This window comes from Leucoraja erinacea, chromosome 18 (genome assembly GCF_028641065.1).
Source record: "Leucoraja erinacea ecotype New England chromosome 18, Leri_hhj_1, whole genome shotgun sequence".
Taxonomy (NCBI): domain Eukaryota; kingdom Metazoa; phylum Chordata; class Chondrichthyes; order Rajiformes; family Rajidae; genus Leucoraja; species Leucoraja erinaceus.
Genome location: NC_073394.1, coordinates 11,301,136 through 11,326,099, shown reverse-complemented (window position 1 = coordinate 11,326,099; position 24,964 = coordinate 11,301,136). Strand labels below are relative to the sequence as shown.

General features: G+C 43.8%; 1 protein-coding gene across 8 annotated transcripts in view; it reads right to left on the bottom strand.

The window, feature by feature from the left end:
• Window positions 1-1,215: 1,215 nt before the first annotated feature.
• The window catches only part of LOC129705637 (golgin subfamily A member 6-like protein 6), a 34,956-nt gene continuing 11,207 nt past the window's right edge, over window positions 1,216-24,964 (bottom strand). For 5 of the 8 annotated variants that reach the window (XR_008724933.1, XR_008724929.1, XR_008724932.1 and 2 more), the window contains 11 exons: window positions 24,166-24,279; window positions 23,051-23,164; window positions 22,124-22,262; window positions 20,169-20,284; window positions 19,467-19,584; window positions 18,866-18,918; window positions 17,540-17,672; window positions 12,053-12,160; window positions 10,856-10,947; window positions 9,190-9,310; window positions 1,216-7,425 (listed from right to left, as the gene is read on the bottom strand). Coding sequence is in view for 1 of the 8 variants with exons in the window: in XM_055649289.1 (XP_055505264.1) it covers window positions 10,871-10,947; window positions 12,053-12,160; window positions 17,540-17,672; window positions 18,866-18,918; window positions 19,467-19,584; window positions 20,169-20,284; window positions 22,124-22,262; window positions 23,051-23,164; window positions 24,166-24,279 (972 nt within the window). In the remaining 7 variants the exon portion in view is untranslated. The other 3 variants (XR_008724934.1, XM_055649289.1, XR_008724935.1) reach the window with 3 other exon arrangements.

Genomic DNA, 24,964 nt, shown 5'->3' with positions numbered 1-24,964 from the left:
GACAATAGGTGCAGGAGTAGGCCATTTGGCCCTTTGAGCCAGCACCGCCATTCAATGTGATCATGGCTGATCATCCCCAATCAGTGCTCCGTTCCTGCCTTCTCCCCATATCCCTTGACTACGCTATTTTTAAGACCCCTATCTAGCTCTCTCTTGAAAGCATCCAGAGAACCTGCCTCCACCGCACTCTGAGGCCGAGAATTCCACAGACTCACCACTCTCTGTGAGAAAAAGTGTTTCCTCGTCTCTGTTCTAAATGGCTTACTCCTTATTCTTAAACTGTGGTCCTTGGTTCTGGACTCCTCCAACACCAGGAACATGTTTCCTGCTTCTATTGTGTCCAAGCCCATAACAATCTTATATGTTTCAATGAGATACCCTCTCATCCTTCTAAACTCCAGAGTGTACAAGCCCAGCTGCTCCATTCTCTCAGCATATGGCAGTCCCGCCATCCCGGGAATTAACCTTGTAAACCTGCGCTGCACTCCCTCAATAGCAAGAATGTCCTTCCTCAAATTAGGGGACCAAAACTGTACACAATACTCCAGGTGTGGTCTCACAAGGGCTCTGTACAACTGCAGAAGGACCTCTTTGCTCCTATATTCGATTCCTCTTGTTATAAAGGCCAACATGCCATTCGCTTTCTTCACTGCCTGCTGCAGCTGCATGCTTACTTTCAAAGACTGATGTACAAGGACCCCCAGATCCCATTGTACTTCCCCTTTTCCCCAACTTGACGGCATTTAGATAGTAGGTACTAGACCTGTATGTTACCACTGGTCTGCAGGCACCACTGCAGTTTTCAGCAAGGAGTCTGCTGACAAAATTATATTATCGCCATCCTTCTTGGATCATTCAAATCCACCTTAATGGATGGGCTAGAATTTCTAAAGTGTTTAATACAAGCAATAGCATTTGTAACAATTAGTTAACATCTTCTGATCAATGTCAAATGATCACATCTCTAGGAGAGCTCATACCAGAGTCTGGAGCCCACTATGGGAAGTCCAACCTACCATTAGATTGTCTCTGTGAAACCAGAACCTTTGGAGTGAATTTTAACAACCTTCAAAAACTGTTATAGGACAGACAAGACAAAGGATTGGTATAGCATTGGATAGAAGGTGCTTACAATAAAAACAATAAGATGGATAAGAGAAACATATTTTTCTTTCTCATTTTTGATAGCAATTTGAATAACACAAAATTTAAAATACAAAGATAACACAGCTATTATTCTATGAAAATGACAGGAATGCCATATCTTGAACCTGTAAGACAGAATTCATACATAATGCGTCAGAACATGTTAATATTCTAAGAATAGAAATATCAGCCTAAATCTAATTTGCCAATTAACCCATGCTAACATTGCAAATATATAAGTGATGCAAGCAATGAAATGTTTAGCAGAGACACAAGGTACAGGATACTGAGTTGGATGATCAGCCATGATCATATTGAATGGCGGTGCAGGCTCGAAGGGCCGAATGGCCTACTCCTGCACCTATTTTCTATGTTTCTATGAACCTACTTCCCAGGGTGAAAATATTAAATGAGAATGATTAACTTTAAGGTCATAAGTGATAGGAGTAGAATTAGGCCATTCAGCCCATCTAGTCTACTGCACCATTCAATCATGGCTGATCTCTCTCTCCCATCTTTAAGGTGAGATGTGTGGGAGCCCCTGGAGCTTGCTGGGGGATGCAGGCCGGTACAATTGTGCAAGTAACAGACTTGTAGATTAGCATTTGGTTATACAGTGATTGGAGGGATATGAATTATGTGCAGGTAGATAAGGATGTCTTGGCATCATGTTCGGCACAGACGGTGGGCTGAAGAGCCAGGTCCTGTGCTTTAGTGTTCTTTGTTCTATGTAATCAATGCCTTGCCAACAAAACCATATACCCTGTATTTGATAACTCAGCAGGACAATAATTAAAAGACTGACATAATGCAGCACCCACAACTTGCTTGAAACGTATCTGTACCAAGATTACATCCATTGTGGAGAGTCAAGTTCCAACTGAATACCAGTTAGTTAGTTTAGTTTATGGTCAGGTGTAAAGCTTTTGTTGGGTGCAAACTCGTCAGCGGAAAGACAAAAGAATGATTATAATCGAACTATCCACAGTGTACAGATGTTAAAGGGAATAATGTGAATGATCTTTAGTGCAAGATAAACTCCGATTAAAGATAGTCCGAGAGTCTCTCATGAGGTAGAAAGTATCTCAGGACTGTTCTCTAATTGTTGGTGGGATGGTTCAGTTGCCTGATAACAGCGGGAAAGAAACTGTCTCTCAATCTGGAGGTGTGTGTTTACAAACTTCTATACCTCGTGCCTGATGGGAGAGGGGTGGAGTGGCTGGGGTGTGACATCCTTAATGCTGGTGGCCAGCATACTTGTGTTACCATAGAAGTGCAGCGAGTCATGGTGCAACTAAATACCCCTGGTAGCCACTATACTAGAGACATTATGGCACAATTAAACATGTAACACAATTTCAGGCCATCTTTTGGTCGTGATTTTCAGTCAAATATAAATACAGGTGATAAAACAGTCAAAGTGAATTGTAACTTTTAATAAAAACTTTGTCAAACAAAATAATGAACAAAAGTGCATTTCTAAATTGTACCTTAATGGCAACATAACGAACATGAGAGTAGTGTAATAGATAAATTATATTATAATGTATTCAGTGCTTTCCTCAAATCTGCAGCACCACTTTAAATGTACAAATGCATTTCGAAGCAGAAATATAATCTCTCAATATAATCTCTCTCTGACATCCTAACTCCCAAGGAGCAGAGTTAAATAACATTCCTTAACACCTCAAAAAATATACATAATTTTGCATTCAGAGCTTTATAACCAAGCGGCCTACACCAAGAGTGACACCCACAGGATTGCCACTTTCGTAAGGAACACAGCAAAATGGAAAGAGATTGCAGTGTCCCCTCCTGACTCCGACGTGGAATGGGCAACAACGCAAGTCGAAGGTGTCACGGTCATCAATGTTTCCAAGCCAATTTCTACCAAGCTCCACCTTTGGTTCACCATGCATCTACACCAGAGACTTTAACAGCCACAGCACCACCTGGGGCTACCGTTCAACTAACTCAGATGGCGCTGCACTAGAAGACTGGGCCTCAGCTACTGCCGTTCAACTCCTGTACGACCAAAAACAACCGGACAGCTTCCACTCTGGCAGGTGGAACACCACTACCAACATTGACTTGGCTTTTGCAAACCTGAATGGACCATCCCCACACCATATCATCCTGGATCACTGCCCGAAAACACAACATCCCCATCTCTGATTATCCCGGACAACCTCATCGAGCCGGTCCCAGCCAAACCTGCGAAGAGGTGGCATTTCCGCAAGGCCAGGTGGGACCAGTTCACAAGTCTGGTGGACTTCTGGATCGCCAGCCTTCCCACCCCCACCTCCACCAATCTGGACAAAACCTACTCAGTCTTCTGTAAATTCCTCATCAGGTCAGCGAAGAGTTCCATTCCTCGTGGTTATCATTGCCGGTACATCCCCACATGGGACGAAGAGTGTGACACATGCTACGACGCATTCCTGGATGCTGAACCTGGCGAAGAGGCTGCCTCCAAGGCTGCAGAACTGACAACCTGCCTCGACAAGAAGCACAGAGAGCGGTGGGCAGAGAATGTCCAAGGAATCGACTTCACACACTCCAGTAGGGTGGCTTGGAAGACCTTCAATCGCATCACTTGTCGAAGTACCCGCCCAAAGCATTGCCCTGTCACGGCCCACTCCATCACCCACCAGCTCCTGGCCAACGGCCACTTCAAAGAAGCGGACAAGAATCAAACTCGTTCTGTCCAACAGGAAACCACTAATCTTTGGAAAGCTCCAGGCGCTGATGGGCTCCTGTCAGCAGCCTTTTCCTCTGCAGAATTCTCTCCTGTCATCACTCAATTGAAATGCGGAAAAGCCCAGGGTCCTGATAACATCCCCCCAGAATTCCTGAAACACTGCGGTCCTAAATGCCAGGTCTGGCTCCGTGAGTTCTACTCCTCTTGCCTCATTGGTCAGTCCATTCCGAAGATCTGTTGGAAAGCCACCGTCATTGCGCTACCAAAACCAAACAAGCGTGTGTACGACCCAAGGAACCATCGACCCATCTCACTGTGTCCCGTACAAGCTTCTCGAATGGCTTCTCCTGGCCCGGCTCAATCCAATCGTCGACCCCCAACTACCCCCTGAACAAGCCGGATTTCGTCCTGTATAAACGTATATAACCGTTTTGTATAACACATAGGGCTCATGTTGTCGACCTCCCCATGCTGAGCCCTGTCAACTGACCGCAGTCAGGCAAACGACAACAAGCAGACAGCAGCAGAAATAACAATGAACAACAGCTTGCAGCTCTAATGCAACCCCAGTCGCCGCAGCTTGGCGCCAACCAGGAGCGTGCGCCCTTTTTAGGGCGAGCATCTACAGATGTGGAACTGGATGGCATCACCATGCTGCAGCTGAATGCAGAAAACCTCACCAAGGCCTAGACCACCATCATTGAACATCTGCTACAGACCCACAAAGTCATTGCAATCCTGCTCCAAGAGACTCATAAAAGTGATGGCTCCCATCTGAAGATCCCTGGTTATACCCTGGCCGCCTGCACCAAGAGCGACACCCACGGGATTGCCACTTTTGTAAGGAACACAGCAAAATGGACAGCGATCGCAGTATCCCCTCCTGCCTGCGACGTGGAATGGGCAACAACGCAAGTCGAAGGTGTCACGGTCATCAATGTATACAGGCCACCTTCTACCAAGCTCCCCAAAGACTCCATCCCCACCTTTGGTTCGCCCTGCATCTACACCAGAGACTTTAACTGCCACAGCACCACCTGGGGCTACCGTTCAACTAACTCAGATGCCGCTGCACTAGAAGACTGGGCCTCAGCTACTGCCATTCAACTCCTGTACGACCCAAAACAACCGGACAGCTTCCACTCTGGCAGGTGGAACACCACTACCAACCCTGACTTGGCTTTTGCAAACCTGAATGGACCATCCTCGCAATGTATCATCCTGGATCACTGCCCGAAATCACAACATCGCCCATCTCTGATTATCCCGGACAACCTCATCGAGCCGGTCGCAACCAAACCTGCGAAGAGGTGGAAATTCCGCAAGGCCAGGTGGGACCAGTTCACAAGTCTGGTGGACTTCTGGATCGACAGCTTTCCCACCCCCACCTATCTGGACAAAGCCTACTCGGCCTTCTGTAAACACATCAGGGCAGCAAAGAGTTCCATTCCTCGCGGCTATCATTGCCGGTACATCCCCACATGGGACGAAGAGTGTGACGCATGCTACGACGCATTCCTGGACGCTGAACTTGGCGAAGAGGCTGCCTCCAAGGCTACGGACCTGACAATCCGCCTTGACAAGAAGCGCACAGAGTGGTGGGCAGAGACAGTCCAAGGAATCGACTTCACACACTCCAGTAGGGTGGCTTGGAAGAACTTCAATCGCCTCACAGGTCGAAGTACCCGCCCAAAGCATTGCCCTGTCACGGCCAATTCCATCGCCCACCAGCTCCTGGCCAACGGCCAATTCAAAGAGACAGACAAGAATCATACTCGTTCTGTCAAACAGGAAACCACTCATCTTTAGAAAGCTCCAGGCGCTGATGGGCTCCTGTCAGCAGCCTTGTCCTCTGCAGAATTCTCTCCTGTCATCACTCAATTGAAATGCGGAAAAGCCCAGGGTCCTGATAACATCCCCCCAGAATTCCTGAAACACTGCGGTCCTAAATGCCAGGTCTGGCTCTGTGAGTTCTACTTCTCTTGCCTCATTGGTCAGTCCATTCCGAAGATCTGGTGGAAAGCCGCCATCATTGCGCTACCAAAACCAAACAAGCGTGTGTACGACCCAAGGAACCATCGGCCCATCGCACTCTTCTGTGTCCCGAACACGCTTTTGTACTACCCACCAAATAGTCAAGCTGACCAATGACATCGAAGACAGTTTGGAAAAGGTTCGCAAGGCGAGGGTCACACCGGTGGACCACACTGCCGCCTACGCTAGTGTAGCACGAGGGCCTGATCTTGAAGCTCCTCCACACCATTACTGACCGCCATTTAGTGCGGTCCCTTGCTAACATCCCGGCCAACTGCAGTATTGTACTCAAGACCAGCGATGGACAATCTAGCCGACTGCAACGGCTAAGAAACAGAGTCCCCCAAGGCTCGGTACTGGCTCCCATGCTCTTCAATCTCTTCATCAGCGATATGCCACGCACGAACTAGCGCCAGTATGTATACGGAGATGACCTGGCCCGACTGCATTCGGACAGGAGTTGGTCAAACGTGGAGGATATGCTTTCAGTGGATATAGTACTTTTCGCGGGCTGCCTTAAGACCTGGAGACTAAAACTGAGTGTGGCAAAAACCATAACGGCCTTTCACCTGAACAAGAAAGCTCAACGCCAGCTAACCGTCACCCTCAATGTGTCACCCCTACCCTATAACCCATTTCCTACATACCTTGGGTGGAAATTAGATCGGCAGCTGACCTACAAGCAACTCCTTGAAGCTCTCCGTGCTAAAGTCTCGGCGCGGAACAACCTCCTGCATTGCTTGGCTGGATCGTCATGGGGCGCCTGGACATCTATTCTCTGAACCAGTCTCTTGCACTCGTGTACAGCGCCGCTGAGTACACCGCCCCAGCATGATGCCGCAGCGCTCATACTAGCAAGCTGGACGCCATCCTCAACGACACCATGCGGATCATCACCGGCTGCCTACGTCCTACTCCGGATCTTCTGCCGATGCTCGCAGGTATCGCACCCGCCAAGCGTCGCAGAGAGTACTTCACCCACAGGCTGGTGTGCAAGGCCCCATCGGACACCAAACATGCTTTGCACCACCTCGCCCAGGACTCACAGTAACTGGGACCTCAACGCGTGTCATCTCGTCGCCCCATCTCCCTCTGTGGCTCCGGTTTCAACACACTAGGAGCTTGGAGAACCAGCTGGGAACAGACTTCCCGACCTCCTCAATTCACTGTTGCACCGAACACCACAGCCACATTTGGCTCGGACATGCCCTGGAAAGAGTGGGTCGCCCTGAACTGGCTCCGTACAGGGGTCGGCCGGTTCAACACCAACATGCATCGCTGGGAGCTGCGTTCATACTTTTCATACATTAACAATACAGTATTCATTTATACACCTGAGGTCAGTGTTCAACTCATTAACAACTGATAAATACATTGGTGCCATTCCCATCTGTAATGCATCTACAAACGCCTCGCCAGGCACACGTAAACAAGCAAATGTGGTGTCGCAAAGTACGCCAAGACCAAGTAGCGTGATCTGGTCCGTGAAGTCTTCATTTCCGAGCAGTAAATAATCGCTTGAAAAAATTCACTCGCTTCTTCGCCTGCAAAACAGAAACAGATGTCAATAGCTAACTAACATCAACCTAATACGGGTGTCAGAGTTTATGCGGAGAAGGTAGGAGAATGGGGTTACAAAGGAGAGATAGATCAGCCATGATTCAATCAAGTTGGCTTGATGGGCCACACAACCTAATTCTTATCCCATCACTTATGAACCTCAACTAATTAGTTCTTTCAGAATTAAACTAATTAGTAAAATACCAAGGTACAGATAGAAACATCGAAAATAGGTGCAGGAGTAGGCCATTCGGCCCTTCGAGCCTGCACCGCCATTCAATATGATCATGGCTGATCATCCAACACAGTATCCTGTACCTGCCTTTTCCCCATACCCCCTGATCCCTTTAGCCACAAGGGCCACATCTAACTCCCTCTTAAATATAGCCAATGAACTGGCCTCAACTGCCTTCTGCGGCAGAGAATTCCAGAGATTCACCACTATCTGTGTGAAAAAAGTTTTCCTCATCTCGGTCCTAAAATATTTCCCCCTTATCCTTAAACTGTGACCCCTTGTTCTGGACTTCCCCAACATCGGGAACAATCTTCCTGCATCTAGCCTGTCCAACCCCTTAAGAATTTTGTAAGTTTCAATAAGATCCCCCCTCAATCTTCTAAATTCTAGCGAGTACAATCCGAGTCTATCCAGTCTTTCTTCATATGAAAGTCCTGACATCCCAGGAATCAGTCTGGTGAACCTTCTTTGTACTCCCTCTATGGCAAGAATGTCTTTCCTCAGATTAGGAGACCAAAACTGTACACAATACTCCAGGTGTGGTCTCACCAAGACCCTGTACAACTGCAGTGGAACCTCCCTGCTCCTATACTCAAATCGTTTTGCTATGAATGCTAACATACCATTCGCCTTCTTCACTGCCTGCTGCACCTGCATGCCTACTTTTAATGACTGCTGTACCATGGCACCCAGGTCTCGTTGCATCTCCCCCTTTGTGAAGATTTGTTTTTACTTATCATGTTATAAAGATCCGCATTCTAATGTACGAATGGGTGGCAGCGGCTTCAATACTATGGTCCAAATGAGCTATTCTATGAGCAAACAAGCAATGTAGATTCCATGGTGAACTATTGGACAGGAAGTCTAGATTCTAAACAATCCTCTGTCACAGTCAATCAGAAAATGACAGTACTTCCATGGTTGTCTTGGATTCCTTGGTGATGGGTGACGTATCCATTCTTACACTATACAGCAAGCTGAAGGTGGGGAAAGATGAACCTTCATCAGCTGTTTTTTCCTGCTCTCTGTATTCCTAGAAAGGTGTCTCTACATTTAAGAATTTCTTTTGGTTAAGATGAGATAACCAAATTTAATGCATTCATTTCGAGATTTGGCTTACACCTTGGCCTGTATTCACTGCACTCTTTCACACTGCAACAGAGAGATTAGAGATATGCATTTGAAAACCGAGTCGCGTGAGTGCAACATGAGAGTAACTCAAACACCTCATGTCTCGCAGGAGAGGAGGAGTTGCTGGGTGAGGGGAGGGGCACCACGTGCAGATCTCGAGGCTGGACAAAGAAACCAGGCCAGGTTTTCTGTGTTGATGCCTGAATCACCCACTCCAAGCCGATGTACTATGTATCCTATTTATTAGTTAGTAAGTACATGGAAGCAGGTTTTCCAGAGTTGCCCTGTTCACTGGGGTGGGGTGTTAGGGGCAAGATGCAGTGTAAAACATCAGACAATTAGACTACAACTAGAAAACGATGAATTGATTGTCAATACACACCTTCCGTGCCACCACCACCTGTTCTCTGGGGTCTGTCTCCAAAGCCTCGTCATATTCCTCGTATGTCTCATTTTCAATAGTTTGCTTCCTGGGCGCTGGTCTGGCAGGAAGAGGTCCATGTCTGGAAAGAAAACAGCAGTATAAACGGTAACACAGTAACCCCACCTTCTCAAAGAAATGTAATCGATACCAAGGGCTGGGAAGAACACAGGGCTTTCAAGGAATCTTCTCCAAGGACTTTGAAGCAGCTGCTTTCGACAGTCAGTGGATTCCTCTACAAGCGGTTTGATGGAGCCGAACAGGAAAGACCATTTCTTGAATTGGAGGAAGCAAGGGTATAGAAACTAGCAAAAATGCCAGGGGAAGAGAAGGAGAAATTATTTTTCACTCTGCAAATTACGACCTAGGTTATATTCCCTTAAAAAGTGGTAAAAAAGACTCAATGATAATATATATTTTTAAAAACAATTCAAAGGCGCATGTCAAAGAGGAAAGGGAGGAGCATTAAGTGGATAAATCGTTCAGAGCTAGTACAAGCAGAATTCTGTAATTCCACATGGTTCTTCAGATTCTATCAAGTAACAGTGGGGGCAGAATTGCTGCCTTACAGCGCCAGAGACCCAGGTTCAATCCTGACTGTAGGTGCTGTTTGTGTGGAGTTTGCAACTTCTCCCTGTTACTGCGTAAGTTTTCTCCAGGTATTCTGGTTTCCTCCCACATCCCAAAGACGTGAGGGTTTGTAGGCTATTTGGATTGGTTAAAATTGTAATTTGTCCCTCGTGTGTAGGATTGCGCTAGTGTACGGGATGATTGCTGGTCGGCGCAGACTCAGTAGGACGAAAGGCCTGTTTCCACACTGTATCTCTAAAGTCTAAAGTAACTAACGTGTTTCTTTTAACAACCTTGGAAGAATAAGATGTCATTAGTGCGTCCAAAGACTAATGACATCTTATTTTTCCAAGGTTGCTAAAAGTGATGGGCGAAACGATGTGCCATCCTAAAAAGGATCGTATCTCAGATATGTTTCTGGGAGTGGGCGCGTTCTTGATCGCATCAACTTTACCCTTGATGGGGTGTAGACTATCCTTGTTCATCTTATGACCCAAGTACTCTACCTAGTTCTGAAAGAACTCACACTTTTGTGCCTTCACTCTTACACTGTGTGTCTCAAGGCGTGTGAGTACCACTTCCAACCTTTCATCATGTGTCTGCTTGCCAGGGGCTGAGATGAGGATGTCATCCAAGTACACACCACACCTTCAATTCCGTCTAGAATTTGTGTCATAAACCCTTGAAAAATCCCAGGGGCTGATGATATGCCAAATGGGAACCTATTGAACTGAAACAATCCCAAACGCGTGTTGATAGTCAGCTTGGATTTAGATTCTCCCTAAACTAATCTAATCTAATCTAAAACAAAGCAAATGAAAGCCGTTCAGCCATTCAAAACAGAATGTCCTCCTTTAACCCGATGGATTCTCCTTCATCAAGGAGTTGAATAATTTGTGGCTCTACGACACCACCCTACGAAAATTGACTGCCGTGTTTGCTACCATCATCGACACTTCAAACGTTGTTTGCTGGCCAAAGCATCAAGGGATAATCCCATTTGATCGTATGGCACAATAGAAATGCAACTGATATCCCAGTTCAAGTAGAACCAAACCTTAGCTCAGCCAATTCATTCTTGCAGGACGGATCTTGCTCTCTGCGCTCCTGCTGTGTTGATTCTTGAAGGATTTCCAGTTCTTCCTTTTCCTGCAAAATGAAAATAGTGCTCAATCTTTATACACACATGAATGCAAAACAAGATTACAACATATCTTTGCTGTGTCCATCTTGGAATCTTATAAATTAAAAAATGAATACACAAATATTTAGTCATCACATGCATCCTGAGGAACAAGTCCCACCAATGAGCAATGTCATGGCTTCATCTTTAGTACCTTGAGATTTAGTAACATCCAAAAGTCTTTAATAACATCCAAAAGTCTTTGCTTCATCACTGCCAATCCCACCAAATATTCTTCAGGTTTCTCCTGCCCTATTCCATCAGCACTTTCAGACATTTTCACTCCCGCCTTTACTTGAGCCAGATTTTCAAATTCAGTTTCTTCAAGGGCTTTCGGCCTTCATTACTTTGTTTTGGATCAGTTTGTTTAAGGGATCTTTAAGGGACTTTGTTTAAGCGGTCCTTGTGCAACTATCCATTGCTCTTTGAAGATGGATTTCTCATTCTCAAGATGTTTAATTTGCTGTTGCTTTTGCAACAACTCCTTCAACTGATTATCCTTCAAAGACAGGATCTGGTGTAGCTCCTCCCTGTACTGAACCAACTGTGCTTTTAGCAGCGCGTTGTCAGAATTAAGGTCATCCATCTGAAGCTGTTGGGAGATATGCTGCCAATGTGATCATCGGTGCACTGGCGGCAGGTCAACCATCAACGGAGTAGTTGTTGACATCGGAAGCATTGGAGAAGTCAAACAGCTTAACTATTGCTCCGTTTACATCTTCACTTGCTGTACTTTGGCCAGAAGGTATAAAACACGAGAATGTTCTTCTGTTTGTGACTTAAAAGTTTTATTCCCTCATAAATAATAGTATCCTAAATATTAATAGAAACGTTTACTTCCTTGCACATGAATTCACAATACATTTGTACCACGGAACAACAAAGTTGCTGTATTAACAACCCTTTAAATTTCCCAAATGTAGTTACTTGGTATCAAGCTAAAATGAATTCACCAACGCTCTACTAATTAACGCTCTACTAAGCGTAAAATGTTGAGTGAACTCAAGCATTAAATTTCCACAGATATATAAAATCAAAGTTTAAATTGAAAGTGTCAGACTGGGCACATACCATAAGCTTTTGGCCAGCTGTGGTCTGCTTTGTCCATCCTTGACCCTGTCCTTGTCTCTGAAGATCCTTCCACTTCCTCCTTCAGCTCCTGCAGTTCTGAGATCAAATCTGGATCAGAGCAGAACCAGTCATCCTCAATCAGTTTTGTGCCACAGGAAGACACATCGTTCAGAAAGACAGCATGAACACAGACACAATATGGACTGATTGGACCCTGGTGACCGTCGCTACCTTGTGGCTTCCCCAAGTTAAGATGTTAGTTTCTGACTGGGCTAAAACACCATGCAGCTGGCTTTAAATTTTAAAAGCTTGCAGTAACAAAGCTAAATTAACATCACTGGTATCACAGAGACAACTAATACCAATACTGATTTATGTATAGATATAATTTCAGATTTTTTTCAGGAGAGGCAGATTTGTAATTTAACCTGCAAATCCATGAATAAACTGAATGAAGCCTGTGTCGTGCCCATTTGGACAAAATGGTAAGTGATCTACATTTGCAATTACCAATGTAAATATAGGGGAAAAAATAAATCCGTTCGCATTGAAAAGTTATAAGGAAGTTTGGTTCATTTTACTTACATCAGGTAATGGATGGAATAAACTATGGGTTAAAACAGTGTTCCCTTTCATTACTAAATAGTCCAAAGAGTTGTACAACACAGAAACATGTCCTTTTACATCCAATGTGTCTGTGCCGACTATCATGCCATCTATTTTAACCCCACTTGCCTGTGTTAAATAAACCTCCTAGTCTTTCAGTGAAACTTGCGTATTCATCAAAACTCACTCTAAAGTATGTAATTGGAAATTTAACTGCATGTATAATGCAGAGCTAAATGTTATAAAATGATTAGATTACTGAATTAACTAAAGAATTCAATGAAAGTATATTTTAGTTGGGGTTTATAACAATTTTGGAAAATGAGCAGTAACTTTAACTGGATTCTACTAATCATTTTAGTACATTACTCGGGCATTCATTTCATCAAGGTTGGCGAGTGCAGATGATTTGGGCACATGCAATGCAAGGTGGGCTAGCCAATTGGATCTAAATAGGAGGCAGTGATGGAAGGATGTTTTTCTGATGGGAAATCTGTGATTATTGTGGTACCACAGGGATCACAGCTAAGATTTCCGTTGCCCGAGCGAGGTGGTTTGTCCAAGGTTATAGCAGGATATAGATGAGATGGAAAGTTGGCCGGAGCACAGACAGATAGAATTTGGGAAGTAAAAATGGTTGTAGGACAGGTCAGGGCACTGATGAATGTTGATGAATAGAGACTTAGAGGTCCAAGTCCAAAGTTCTCAAAATTTAGCAGGGCAACAGACTGGTGAAGAAAGCATATGGCATGTTTGCCGTCGTAGGTGTGGGTATAGAATATAATAGTTGGGATGTTAATATTGCAACTTTACAAAACACGAGTTAGGCCACACTTGAAGGGATGTGTGCAGTTCCTATCAGCACATTATGTATGAACTGCAGAGGCTGGTTTACAAAAACAGACACAAAGTGCTGGAGTAACGCAGCATCTCCAGTAACATGGAAAGGGGGCGTTTCAGGTTGGGCCTCTTCTACAGTCTGATCAGCGATAGATTTGGAGAAAATAGAGAGAAAATTCACAAGGATGTTGTCTGGATTGGAGAACTTTAGTTATGGGGAGAAACTGGATGGATGAGGCTCTTTTTCCCTGGAGTGAGAAAGTTAAGGAGTGACTGATAGAAGTATGTAAGATTATGTGAGGCGGGGTAGAGAGCCAAAATCTTTTTTCCATGGTAGAGTTCCAAAACAAGAGAACATAAGTTTAAGGTAAGAAGAGGAAGTTGTAAAGGCGATCTGAGGGAAAGTTTATTTCTCTCCCCCGAGAGGGCTTTGTATCTGGAACTTGCTGCCAAAGGAGGCAGAATCAAATGCAATTAAAACATTTTAAAAGTAATTTTAGACAAACACGTAATAGGCAAAGCATAGAAGGAGACATTTATAATGCAGGCAAATGAGATAAGTGTAGATGGGAAACAAAAATCAGCATGGACGTGGTGAGATGAAAGGCCATTCCTGTGCTGCACAACTCAGACTCTAATTACATCATCATACTAGGCAAAATATTTTGAACCATCTGTTATCATCATAAACTAATTACGGAAACAATTCAGCATTGCTGTCAGTAATTATAAGAGCCATGAGAGGCTTAAGGGTGTAAAAGAACCAAGGACTAAAGCGATTCACAAATAAAAGAAAGCTTGTCGCAGCTAACAAGCAACATTTGATCTGAACAAATGGATGAAACAAGGGGAGAAAATTCAGCCCAAACTAATTTTCAGGGTACAGAATTCCAGAGATTCACCACCCTTCGCAATGGGAAATTCCTACACATCTCAGTGTCCCTTTATCTTGTATCTAGGGTTCCCCTATTCCTTTTCTCCAGAGATGCTGCTCTGACCCGCTGAGTTACTCCAGTATTTTGTGTCTATCCACATGTTCAAGACTCAGGCACAAATGGAAACATGTCAACATCTTCACAGTCAGGCTCCATTGAGATGTTTAGAATTTTGAATAATATCACCCCTATTTCCTCCAAACACCAAAAAACACATTCAACTCCCTTGCTGCTTACAATCGGACAACACTCTCGTTGGTCGAATTAGCCTCGCATTGTGCGATATGTTTAATCAGCATTTACATATTTTAATTAGAACTAAATAAGTATCAGATCAAAATTTAAATGTCCAATGAAATACAGAAATATTTTTATTAAAATTATTTTAAAGTGGGTTGTATTATGAAATATCTATGCAAGAAATCATCCAAATCTTCAATTTTAGGGCCAGCAGATTATGGATAGCAGATGTAAACAGTTTGCAAATCCAGGAAATTTCATCCATTCAAGTAGATTTCCCTAGATTGTTGTGGACAAGGCTGCAAAGCAGCATAGTTTGTATCAGTATTCAAAACTTCATGATTTCCAAAGTCAAGTCCAAAATCCAAAGTTTCCACGTTCATAATGTAATAACTAAAAACATTTAAATATTACAACATCCTTAAAATCTAAGGTATTCATATCAGCACAACTATCTTCATAAATATTCTGTCTCTACAATTAATCTACCTTGGGAAATTGAAGAAATGTCACTGGTTTACAGACATAAACAGGCAAGACACAGCAATCATTAAACCCCCTTTTCACGGGGCGACTTGACGCAAGAGGTAACCAGAGTTTAACATCGTGGGAACCTCGTGTGGTAACAGTACGGCATTCGTGGACCACCGTGGCGCTAACGGCAGGTAATCGTGTAACTTGGGTACTCGGGAGAAAATTCAAACATGTTTGAATTTGTCCAAGAGTGACTTGTACACTTGTGGTTGAGCATTGCAACATTTTATGAACGTAGTGGCCAGTGCGATATCCATAGTAACTCTTGCGGTTACCGTGGGAACCCCTGCGAACGGTAGGAGGAACTCCGCGGGCCAGGCAGCATCTACGGAGGGAAATTGACAGGCGAGCCTTTCCTCAGGCGCCATATCTCTCAACCCCCCCCCCCCCCCCCCCCCCACAACTCCCACCCACACACACAAATGCTGGAGAAACTCAGCGAGTGCAGCAGCATCTATGGAACGAAGGAAATAGGCAACGTTTCGGCCCAAAAAGTTGCTTATTTCTTGTGTATGTGTCGGAAGGAACAGCAGATGCTGGTTTAAAGAGAATGAGTTCGACAGCAGGCAGCATCTTTGGGGAGAAGGAATGGGTGACATTTCGGGTCGAGACCCTTCTTATATGCTGCTTGTCCCGCTGAGCTACATGTTGTGTCTATCTTCGTTTTAATCCTGCATCTGCAGTTCCTTCCTGGCCGAACCCGATTGAAAGATGAGAGGCTGGGCGATAGAAATCATTAGTTGAATTAAATAACTAGTTACCTGTCTAATCGTATCTACGGGATTGGACAGGCTAGATGGAGGAAGAATGTTCCCGATGTTGGGGGAGTCCAGAACCAGGATCCCAGTTTTACAGTCTACCGTGGGAACTCTTTAATTACCGGTGCAGGTGCAGCAGCATCTATGGAACGAAGGAAATAGACAACGTTTCGGCCCCGCTGCACCTGCTGAGTTTCTCCAGCATTCGTGTGTGTGGGTGGGAGTTGGGGGGAGGGGGGGAGAGAGACATAAGGCAGCCTGAAGAATGGGTCGCCTGTCCATTTCCCTCCGTAAATGCTGCCTGGCCCGCGGAGTTCCTCCAGTCATGCCTGTGTAAGAGGGAGGGAGGGAGAGAGAGAGAGAGAGAGAGAGAGAGCCAGTCATGGTCAGTCCTTTGAAGATAGACACCAGTTGCTTGGAGCAACTCAGCGGGACAGGCAGCATCTCTGGAGAGAAGGAACGGGTGGCGTTTCGGGTCGAGAGCCTTCTTCAGACTGAAAGTTTCACCTCTCAGTAGATCACAAAATAACACAATCATCACGGTCAATGTGAGACACAGTCTTTATTCATATTTGACAAAATAAAAAGACGACTTCTTGCACATATTGAGAGAAGGTGCATCACACCAAACAACATTTGTCTAAAAAAACACAGATTATTCTTCAGCTCATTAAAGATCTCGGGTGAAAAAACCAATAGTGTGTGACAACAAAGTAACATCATTTGTGCCACGTGATTAACTACACTACAGTCCACGATGTTCATTCACGATTAACGGGAAAGATCGGGAGACGGACAAGTCACTCGCACAAATGACAGAATTGCCGAGTACCATGGGAACTCTTTACTCTACCCCCGTTATATCGTGTGATATCGTGCTAGACCACGACCACTCCACTCTGGCTGCATCTTGCGTCAATTCGCCCCGTGATAAAGGGCTATTAGCTTGTCAATGGTAAAATCATTTTTTACTTCAACGAGGGACAGGAATACTTGGGCGTAAAAATAAACCGAATATCAGTTCTGGGGAGGGTGGGATGTAAACTATATGCTCATGCATTTGCAAACTAACTCATTAGCAAATATTAAAAGTGAAATGATTGTGGCAAAAATAATTTTCCCGTCTGTTTTGTGATTTGGAGTTTTGTGATTTGCAAAGTATGTTATATTCAAATGAAATTTGACTCAACATACAAAGCAACAAAGAACGTTTAAAGACAGTAATTTATGGCCTCATGCAAAGTAGGCCAAACATTCACTATTGTGCAATGGTAAAGGTTGCATAGGAAGGTGGGAATGATCAATGGAAAATCATATTCCACAGGAGTTGCACATCGACACTTCTGAGCAGGGTATGTTCTGTGAATAACAATTAAGTCACAGCACAATTTAGCTAGTGAAGTGCCTTTGTCTCGACTGAAATATGGACAACAACAGATCCCAAAATAGAGGTGCACTCGACTTTCAAGTCATCAAGATCAAATCAAGTCATTCACTTCTTAAATATTTTAAGTTAAAACAAAGTAAACTGTATGATTCGTTCCAAGTGAGAACCAGAGAGCACCACAAGTTACCTTCTCTTTCTTCCTCAACTTGATTCATCTTTAATTCCATCACAGTCCACCCATCGTTGTCATTTCTCGGTGTTGGCTTATTATCCATTTCTCGCCACTTCATCAGCTCCTCTGCAGATTCAGATTCACTTATCTACAGACACATTACACACAAAGCAACATCATCCACTCATCTAACTGGCCAAATAGATGCTTGATGCCATAAGAAACAGAAACGCTTCAGCATGATCCAAGAGTAATGATTCTCTAAGAACCTGCAAACTGTTCAGTAAATTACAACAGTTTAAGAATAAGGGGTAAGCCATTTAGAACGGAGACGAGGAAACACTTTTTCACATAGAGAGTTGTGAATCTGTGGAATTCTCTGCCTCAGAACCGGTGGTGGCTGGTTCTCTGGATAATTTCAAGAGTGAGCTAGATAGGTCACTGAAAGATAGCAGAGTCAGGGGATATCGGTAGAAAGCAGGAACGGGCTACTGATTGGGGATGATCAGCCATGATCGCATTGAATGGCGGTGCTGGCTTGAAGGGCCGAATGGCCCACTCCTGCACCTATTGCCTATTGTCTATTGCAGCTTTGAAGCCAATCCTTATCCTGAGGCTATGCCCTTTAGGTCTAGACTAAAGGACGTTCTTTTTGGAAGGAGATGAGGTAAAATTTCTTTACCCAGAGGGTGGTGAATCTGTGTAATTCTTTGCCTCAGATGGCGGTAGAGGCCAAGTCAGTGGATATTTTTAAGGCACAGATAGATTCTTGATTAGTACAGGGGTCTGAGATTATGAGGGGAAGGTAGGAGAATGGGGTTAGGAGGGAGTAATTGATCAGCCATGATTGAATGGTGGGGTAGACTTGATGGGCCGAATTACCTAATTCTACTATTCCTTATGACCATATAATATTAATAGGTAAAATTCCCCAACCCTATTAAAAAGTCTGGAAATACTCTGTTGCTTCCCCAACCACACCAGCTAATTCAGCAGACTTTCTCCATGTCCAAGGTGTGTGGTAATGCATACAGAAACCATCTGGTGTGGAAGCAAGTAGCACCCCTCAGATGCAAGCATCAAGCCAAAAAGTAAGGATGATGATAGAAAAGAGCAAAACAATAATTTACTTAAATGACCCATTTTTAAAAAAAATCTGAATTAGCAACATAAAATTATTTGTAAAATGCAGTGTAATATTAATTAGCAGGATACTTGAGACTCTTGAATCTGTGCAGAATGCGCACACTTGGAATTAAGATTGTACGTGGGGGAATTAAATGCATCACAAATTCTCCCAACCTGGGAAGCTGCTCCCTTGGTAACTTGTTCTAAACCTACTTGCATGTTCTGGTATTGCTCTTCATATGCTTCCAATATTTTTTGAAGCTTCTCTGTAAGAAAACACGTATCACCATTTAAATAGATAGAACGAGGAAGAGTCCCTGACCTGAAACATCACTCATTATTTCTCTACACAGATGCTGCATGCCTGCTGACTTATTCCAGGTTTATGTGTCTATCTTCAATTCAAACCAGCAACTATTATTTGGTTAGAGAGAATGAAGGATCTTTAACCAAATAATCCTTCCATTCTCTCTCTCTCTCCCCGTCTCTCCCCCTCCCTAGTCCTCTTGCTAATTTCACCATTTATATTCCTTCATTATCACCTCATCCCCAGCCAACAATGGACCATTGTCAGCTCCATCCCTCCCCCCCGAGTCATCGATGCAGGCTCTGTTTTGTTCTGTACCTCCCCATACCTCTAATTTCCCCCTCCCTGACTCTCAGTCCGATGAAGGGTCTTGATCCAAAAAATCACAGATTCTTTTCTTCAGAGATGCTGCCTGACCTGCTGACTCGAGCATTTTGTATTTCTCTTTGGTGTAAATCAGCATCCCCAGTTCCTTCTTACCCAATTAAAGTCATACTATACACACACCATTTTGTGCCTCAACGTATTGTGGCCAGTTCACATTTAGGTGAAACTGGTCGTCCTCCTCTTCATAATCAATCCCCGCATCTTTGTGGTCCAGCAGCAGCTTCTGAGCAGATACAAGCTGGGTAGAAATAAGTTTAGTGTCAATTAAAGCCAAGGGATTTCTAGTGGTCTGTGAAATAGCCACCATTCAAATTCTAGATTAAATATTTTTGCTTTATGACTGTACAGGCAGGTAAGACTAGTGTAGATGGGGCATCTTGGTCAGTGTGGGCAAGTTGGGCTGAAGGGCCTGTTTCTGAGCAGTATGACTCTCTAAATAATTTTAGCATGCATTATACTTTTAATGTGCCACTGCCGACAGCTCCATTCTACCACAACTATTTTATGATTGAATTTTCCTGCAGGCTCACATCTATCCCATGTCACTTACTCTTCAGAAAGGGGTTCTAGACGGAATGGAGTGAGCAGTGAAATGTAGGGAAGCACTCCTTCATACAGTTGAGCCCAGATTAAAAATATACAATGTACATAACTATGTAAATAAAAAAAAAAATTGCTTCCTATAATGCTTCAACTCACTGTATGTCATACCATCAATTTTCCTTTTTTGAAAAGATGAAGTCATTTCATTCCAGGTAAATGGCAAACAGATCAATATTCAGTTAATCGTCATCAGGTGCACGGGACTTATATTTGGGGTACCTGTACATTGTCCAGCTCCTCTTGGATCTGCTCGATTTTAGACTGGAACGAAGCTTCCATTGACAAAGCCCTGTCCTCTGATCTTACAGCCTCTTGGTACAGAAGCGTCACTTGTTCTTTAAGAAAGAGAAAGGAAAAAACACCCATAATGATCTGATATTTGTTGCAAAAAAAGCAATACCTCCACAGTTTGCAATTATTTCCACTGCAGTTAATGGCAATCAGTGAAAATCATATAGAAACATAGAAACATAGAAATTAGGTGCAGGAGTAGGCCATTCGGCCCTTCGAGCCTGCACCGCCATTTAATATGATCATGGCTGATCATCCAACTCAGTATCCCGTACCGTATATGTTCTACTAATTACCCGCATTTGAAATCATAAAATATCCTTGAAATGCTACAATTCATTAAGCTTGAAGATTGCTCAGGCACAATGGTAATTCCATTTACATATTTATCCAATGATAAATTCCTTAACTATCACTAGTGAGAAATGATTAGAAGCTTGAATAAAGCTCCACAGAAAATGTGTCTCCTCAACATTTTGGAAATTAAGATATAAAGTTACTTAATCCCAAAAGAAACAAAATTATCATTCTCCACTGGCTCCATTAAAACCCTCATTTATTTTAAATGATTCCAAATGAATATCCTCTTCTGCTGCTGAATATAGTCTCTCTACCTTGTCCCTGGTTTCACCCTCACTTCCGTAAACTATCATGCAAACACAGCTCAAGTCTCACAGAGATAAGACATTCATGGAGTTAATGAAGTGTCATGGTTGCTCTGTGGTCTTCTCATTTAAAAGCTATTTGAAATTAAAATACTTTGATGTACCATTTCCAGCAAGTGCATTGTGAATGGTAAAATGTCTTCAAATGATTTTATTTAGAGATACAGCGTGGAAACAGGCCCTTCGACCCACTGTGTCTGTGCCGACCAATGATCCTCGCACACTAACACTATCCTACACACACTAGGGATAATTTACCATTAACCCAAGTCAATTAACCTACAAACCTGTATGTCTTTGGACTGTGAGGATTCCGGAGCACCTGGACGTAAACCCACATGGAGAACATACAAACTCCGTACAGACAAACATCACAGTCGGGATCAAACTCAGGTCTCTGGCGCTGAAAGACAGCAACTCTACTGCTGCGCCACCAGGCCGCCCTTCACGATGTCATGTTTTAACTATCGGCATCCTCTCAAAATTAAAATTCAGTGATAACGATGTTTAAAGGATTCAAGAAGAGAATGTTTTGAAAAGCATCTGTACGAATCTGTCCAAATGACAACTGTGTGTTCCTGTCAGCCATTTGGCAGACTCTCACAAATGCTTCTCAAAGAATTATTTTCTTGAATCCTTTAAACATCACTATCTTCTGATCAAGGAAACTGACCAGAATACCTGAATGAAAAAAACATAAATTACACACTACTTTTCCTGATCACTGAATGTACCAACCCATTTACCAACCAATGAAGTATATTTTTAAGTGTGATCAGTGATAAAATATGGGAATTACAGCAATCAATTTGCATACACAAAATCTCACGATGTTACAGGAACCAGATAATTACACGGCAAAACAAAAATGAAGTGATGTTTTGTCATAAAATCCACTCCATTCCTCTAATGCTAGAATATTTTAGGGCAAACCTACTCCCTACCACGAGACGACAGATGTACAAATCTGCGGTAGGACCATTTATGGCCAATAATATTAACAGGTCAACTTTGAGTAATTACCTTCCAGTTCTTTAATCTTCCATTCGGTGAAATAATTTAAAGAACCAGTTGCCTGTTCTGCAAGGGGTGCACAGAACTTGGCGTGAGGTCTTAAAAGTTGGATATCTTTGTGAAGTTGTAAACAGCACTGATCTTTCTGTGATGTTTCTAGTGCATGTTTCTCCCTGATTTTACGGAGCCGAGTCCTGTGTTTACCTTTGAGATTTGTTAACTCAGATTTGTGACGTTCCTTGAGATCTACGATCTTGATATGGCTGGCGTAGTCCTCTGCCAGACGCTTGTTGTCAAGGTCATCATTTTTGTCCTGAAGCTCCCTGAAATCTTCAGCCAACTCCTAAAAAAATTAAAAAGTAGCCAAATTAAACTAAAAAGACTTTCGGGAGCCTGTTCCACTTAGGCGATTTGTCAGGCGTCTGTCAAGTTGCCGGCAGTCACCTGATAAACCGGCGACTGGAACAGCGACTGTCCAAGCAGGGGAGGAACTCTCTGAGTGATCAGCGATAAAATATGGGAATTACAGCAATCAATTTGCGAGTGAAATTTACATGGTGCAAAGCCAAGGTGATAGGCACAGAAATTGGCCAGTCCTCCTCTATTTTCCCCCGTGGTTGGGACCTCAACCCTCCGCAGCCGCCGCTGCGGGCGTCCAGATATGCAAACAACGTAAAATGTCCAGGCAAGTCCTGAATCGCTGCCTCCGCACCGGAGAACGCGGCTTCAGGCTGGTGTAGGCCGCAGATTTAAAGTTCGCGCTGCAGCCAGAAGCACCGCAGACTGCAGGGCCGGCAGTCAGAGCTCCTCTCCAGGGATCCCCGCTCCTGATGGCAAGTCCCCACCGCGCCCGCAGTAGAAGTAGGCCATGGGCCGCCAGTTGGAGCTCTTCTTCCCCCGGATCCCCACGAGGGATTCCCAGGATGCGGACGCAGCGCCGGCTGGAGCTCTGCAGACCGCGGCTTCAGGCTGCCGGCTGTCAGCAAAATGGAGCGCTCCTCTCCGGCGAGCCCTGGCGAGCACTCACCCGCACCACGCCCGCCGCTGAAGTAATAGAGATTACGCTGTAACAGAAGTAATACGCCGCCCCCTAATAGAGATTCACACAGCAGCAAACAATGATTTCCTTACCAATAGCGCACAATTTTTCCATTCCAGCTTTTTCTGCAACACATCCACATGTTGTGATGTTTCCCGCAGTTCCTCTTGCTTTCCCCAGAGTTTTTCGTTCACGTCTTCCAGCAACTAAGGAAGTTAACAAGTGATTAATACCTCCTAACAGTGATAAAAACTGGGCAACATAGAATGGAAATCACACACACGCAACATTTGTAATTCAAGTGCGCCAATAGTTAGGTCTTCAATTCCGCCTTGGTATTAAGACATTAAAATTAAAATTATCATTAATGAAATCAGGGGATGAAATCATTCATTTGCATTCAATGGTTTAATGGTCCTTTATTGTCACGTGTACTGAGGTACAGTGAAATTTGATTTACCACACAGTAATACCAAAAAAGCAATAAGACACAAAACAACATAAAGATTAAACATAAATAGCCATCACAGCGGCGTGTGAGAATCTCTAGGGCACACGGGATAAGCAGAGAGGCCCACAGCCATCAGTTCAATATCCGGGCTACACACGCACTCCTCCACCGACTGCTGTACTCTCTCTGCAGTCCTGTCAGCCCAAAGTCAGAAAGCTGTCCACACTCTGCCTTTCATTAAGATCATCACTGACCTAATCTATACATTCACCCAGTTTATCATGAATCGATCCCCACTATCTTGAAAATATTCTACGAGCCTGCATTGTCTACACTTTGACAAACATAGTTGCAAACACACATGCCGGTGTCAGAGAAACAAAAATGCTAAAGCATTAAATGGGCAACCCCTTATTTCAGTCTAAAGAAATCCCTTCTAATCTCCTTTAAATCTGAGGCTATGAACTCTAGTCCTAGACTCTCCCACTAGTGGATGGGAAAATGAAGAACAACTAAAATGTTGGGTCCCAGTCGCACAGGAGGCCTGGTCCCATTCCCCAACACAATCGTAGCATTAAGCAGGATCGTTTTTGATCAAATTTAATTACAATGCAGACAGGAAGTGGTCAAGATGAGAGTTTTAGTAATATATATGGAATAGAATAGATGGAAGATAGATATAATCGGTAGTGACACTGTTGCATTATATTCAAGAGAAATAGACATTCACACAGCAGCAAACAATGATGTCCTTACCGCTAGATCCCGATTATTTCTATCAAGCTTTTTCTGCAACACATCGACAAGTTGCGTCTTTTTCAATAATGCCTCTTCGTTTTCACGGAATTTTACTTTGAGGTCTTCCAGTAACTGAGAAAGTTAACGTGATTAATACCTCCTAACAATGATAAAAACTGGGCAACATAGAATGGATATCACACACACGCAACATTTGTAATTCAAGAGCACCAATTCTTCAAGTCCACCTTGTTATTAAGATATTAAAATTTAAATTATCATAATGTAATCACGGGATGAAATCATTAATTTGCATTCAATGGTTTAGTGGTCCTTTATTGTCACGTGTACTGAGGTACAGTAAAATTTGATTTACCACAGTCATATCAAAAAAGCAACAAGACACAAACCTACATAAAGATTAAACATAAACAGCCACCACAGTGGTATGTGAGAATCTCTAGGGCACCCAGCATAGGCGGAGACCCACAGCCATCAGTTCAATGTCCAGGCCACACGCATGCTCCTTCACCGACCGCTGTACTCTCTCTGCAGTCCCTGTCCGCCCAAAGTCAGAAAGCCGTCCGCTCTCGCACCAGACTCGAAGATCACTGCACTCACGGCAATCCCTCTGAGTCCCCACCAGGGCAGGCAGCTCGTCCATCATGTTTTTCGGCAACAACATATTCCCCACTGTGATGGAAGGCGAATAACATTTACCATTTTTCCTCCTTTTCCCCCACGGTCGGGGCAATAGAAACACTTGCAGTCGGGGCGATCGAAGCTCCCGCATTTGGCCACCAAAACTCCTGCAGAT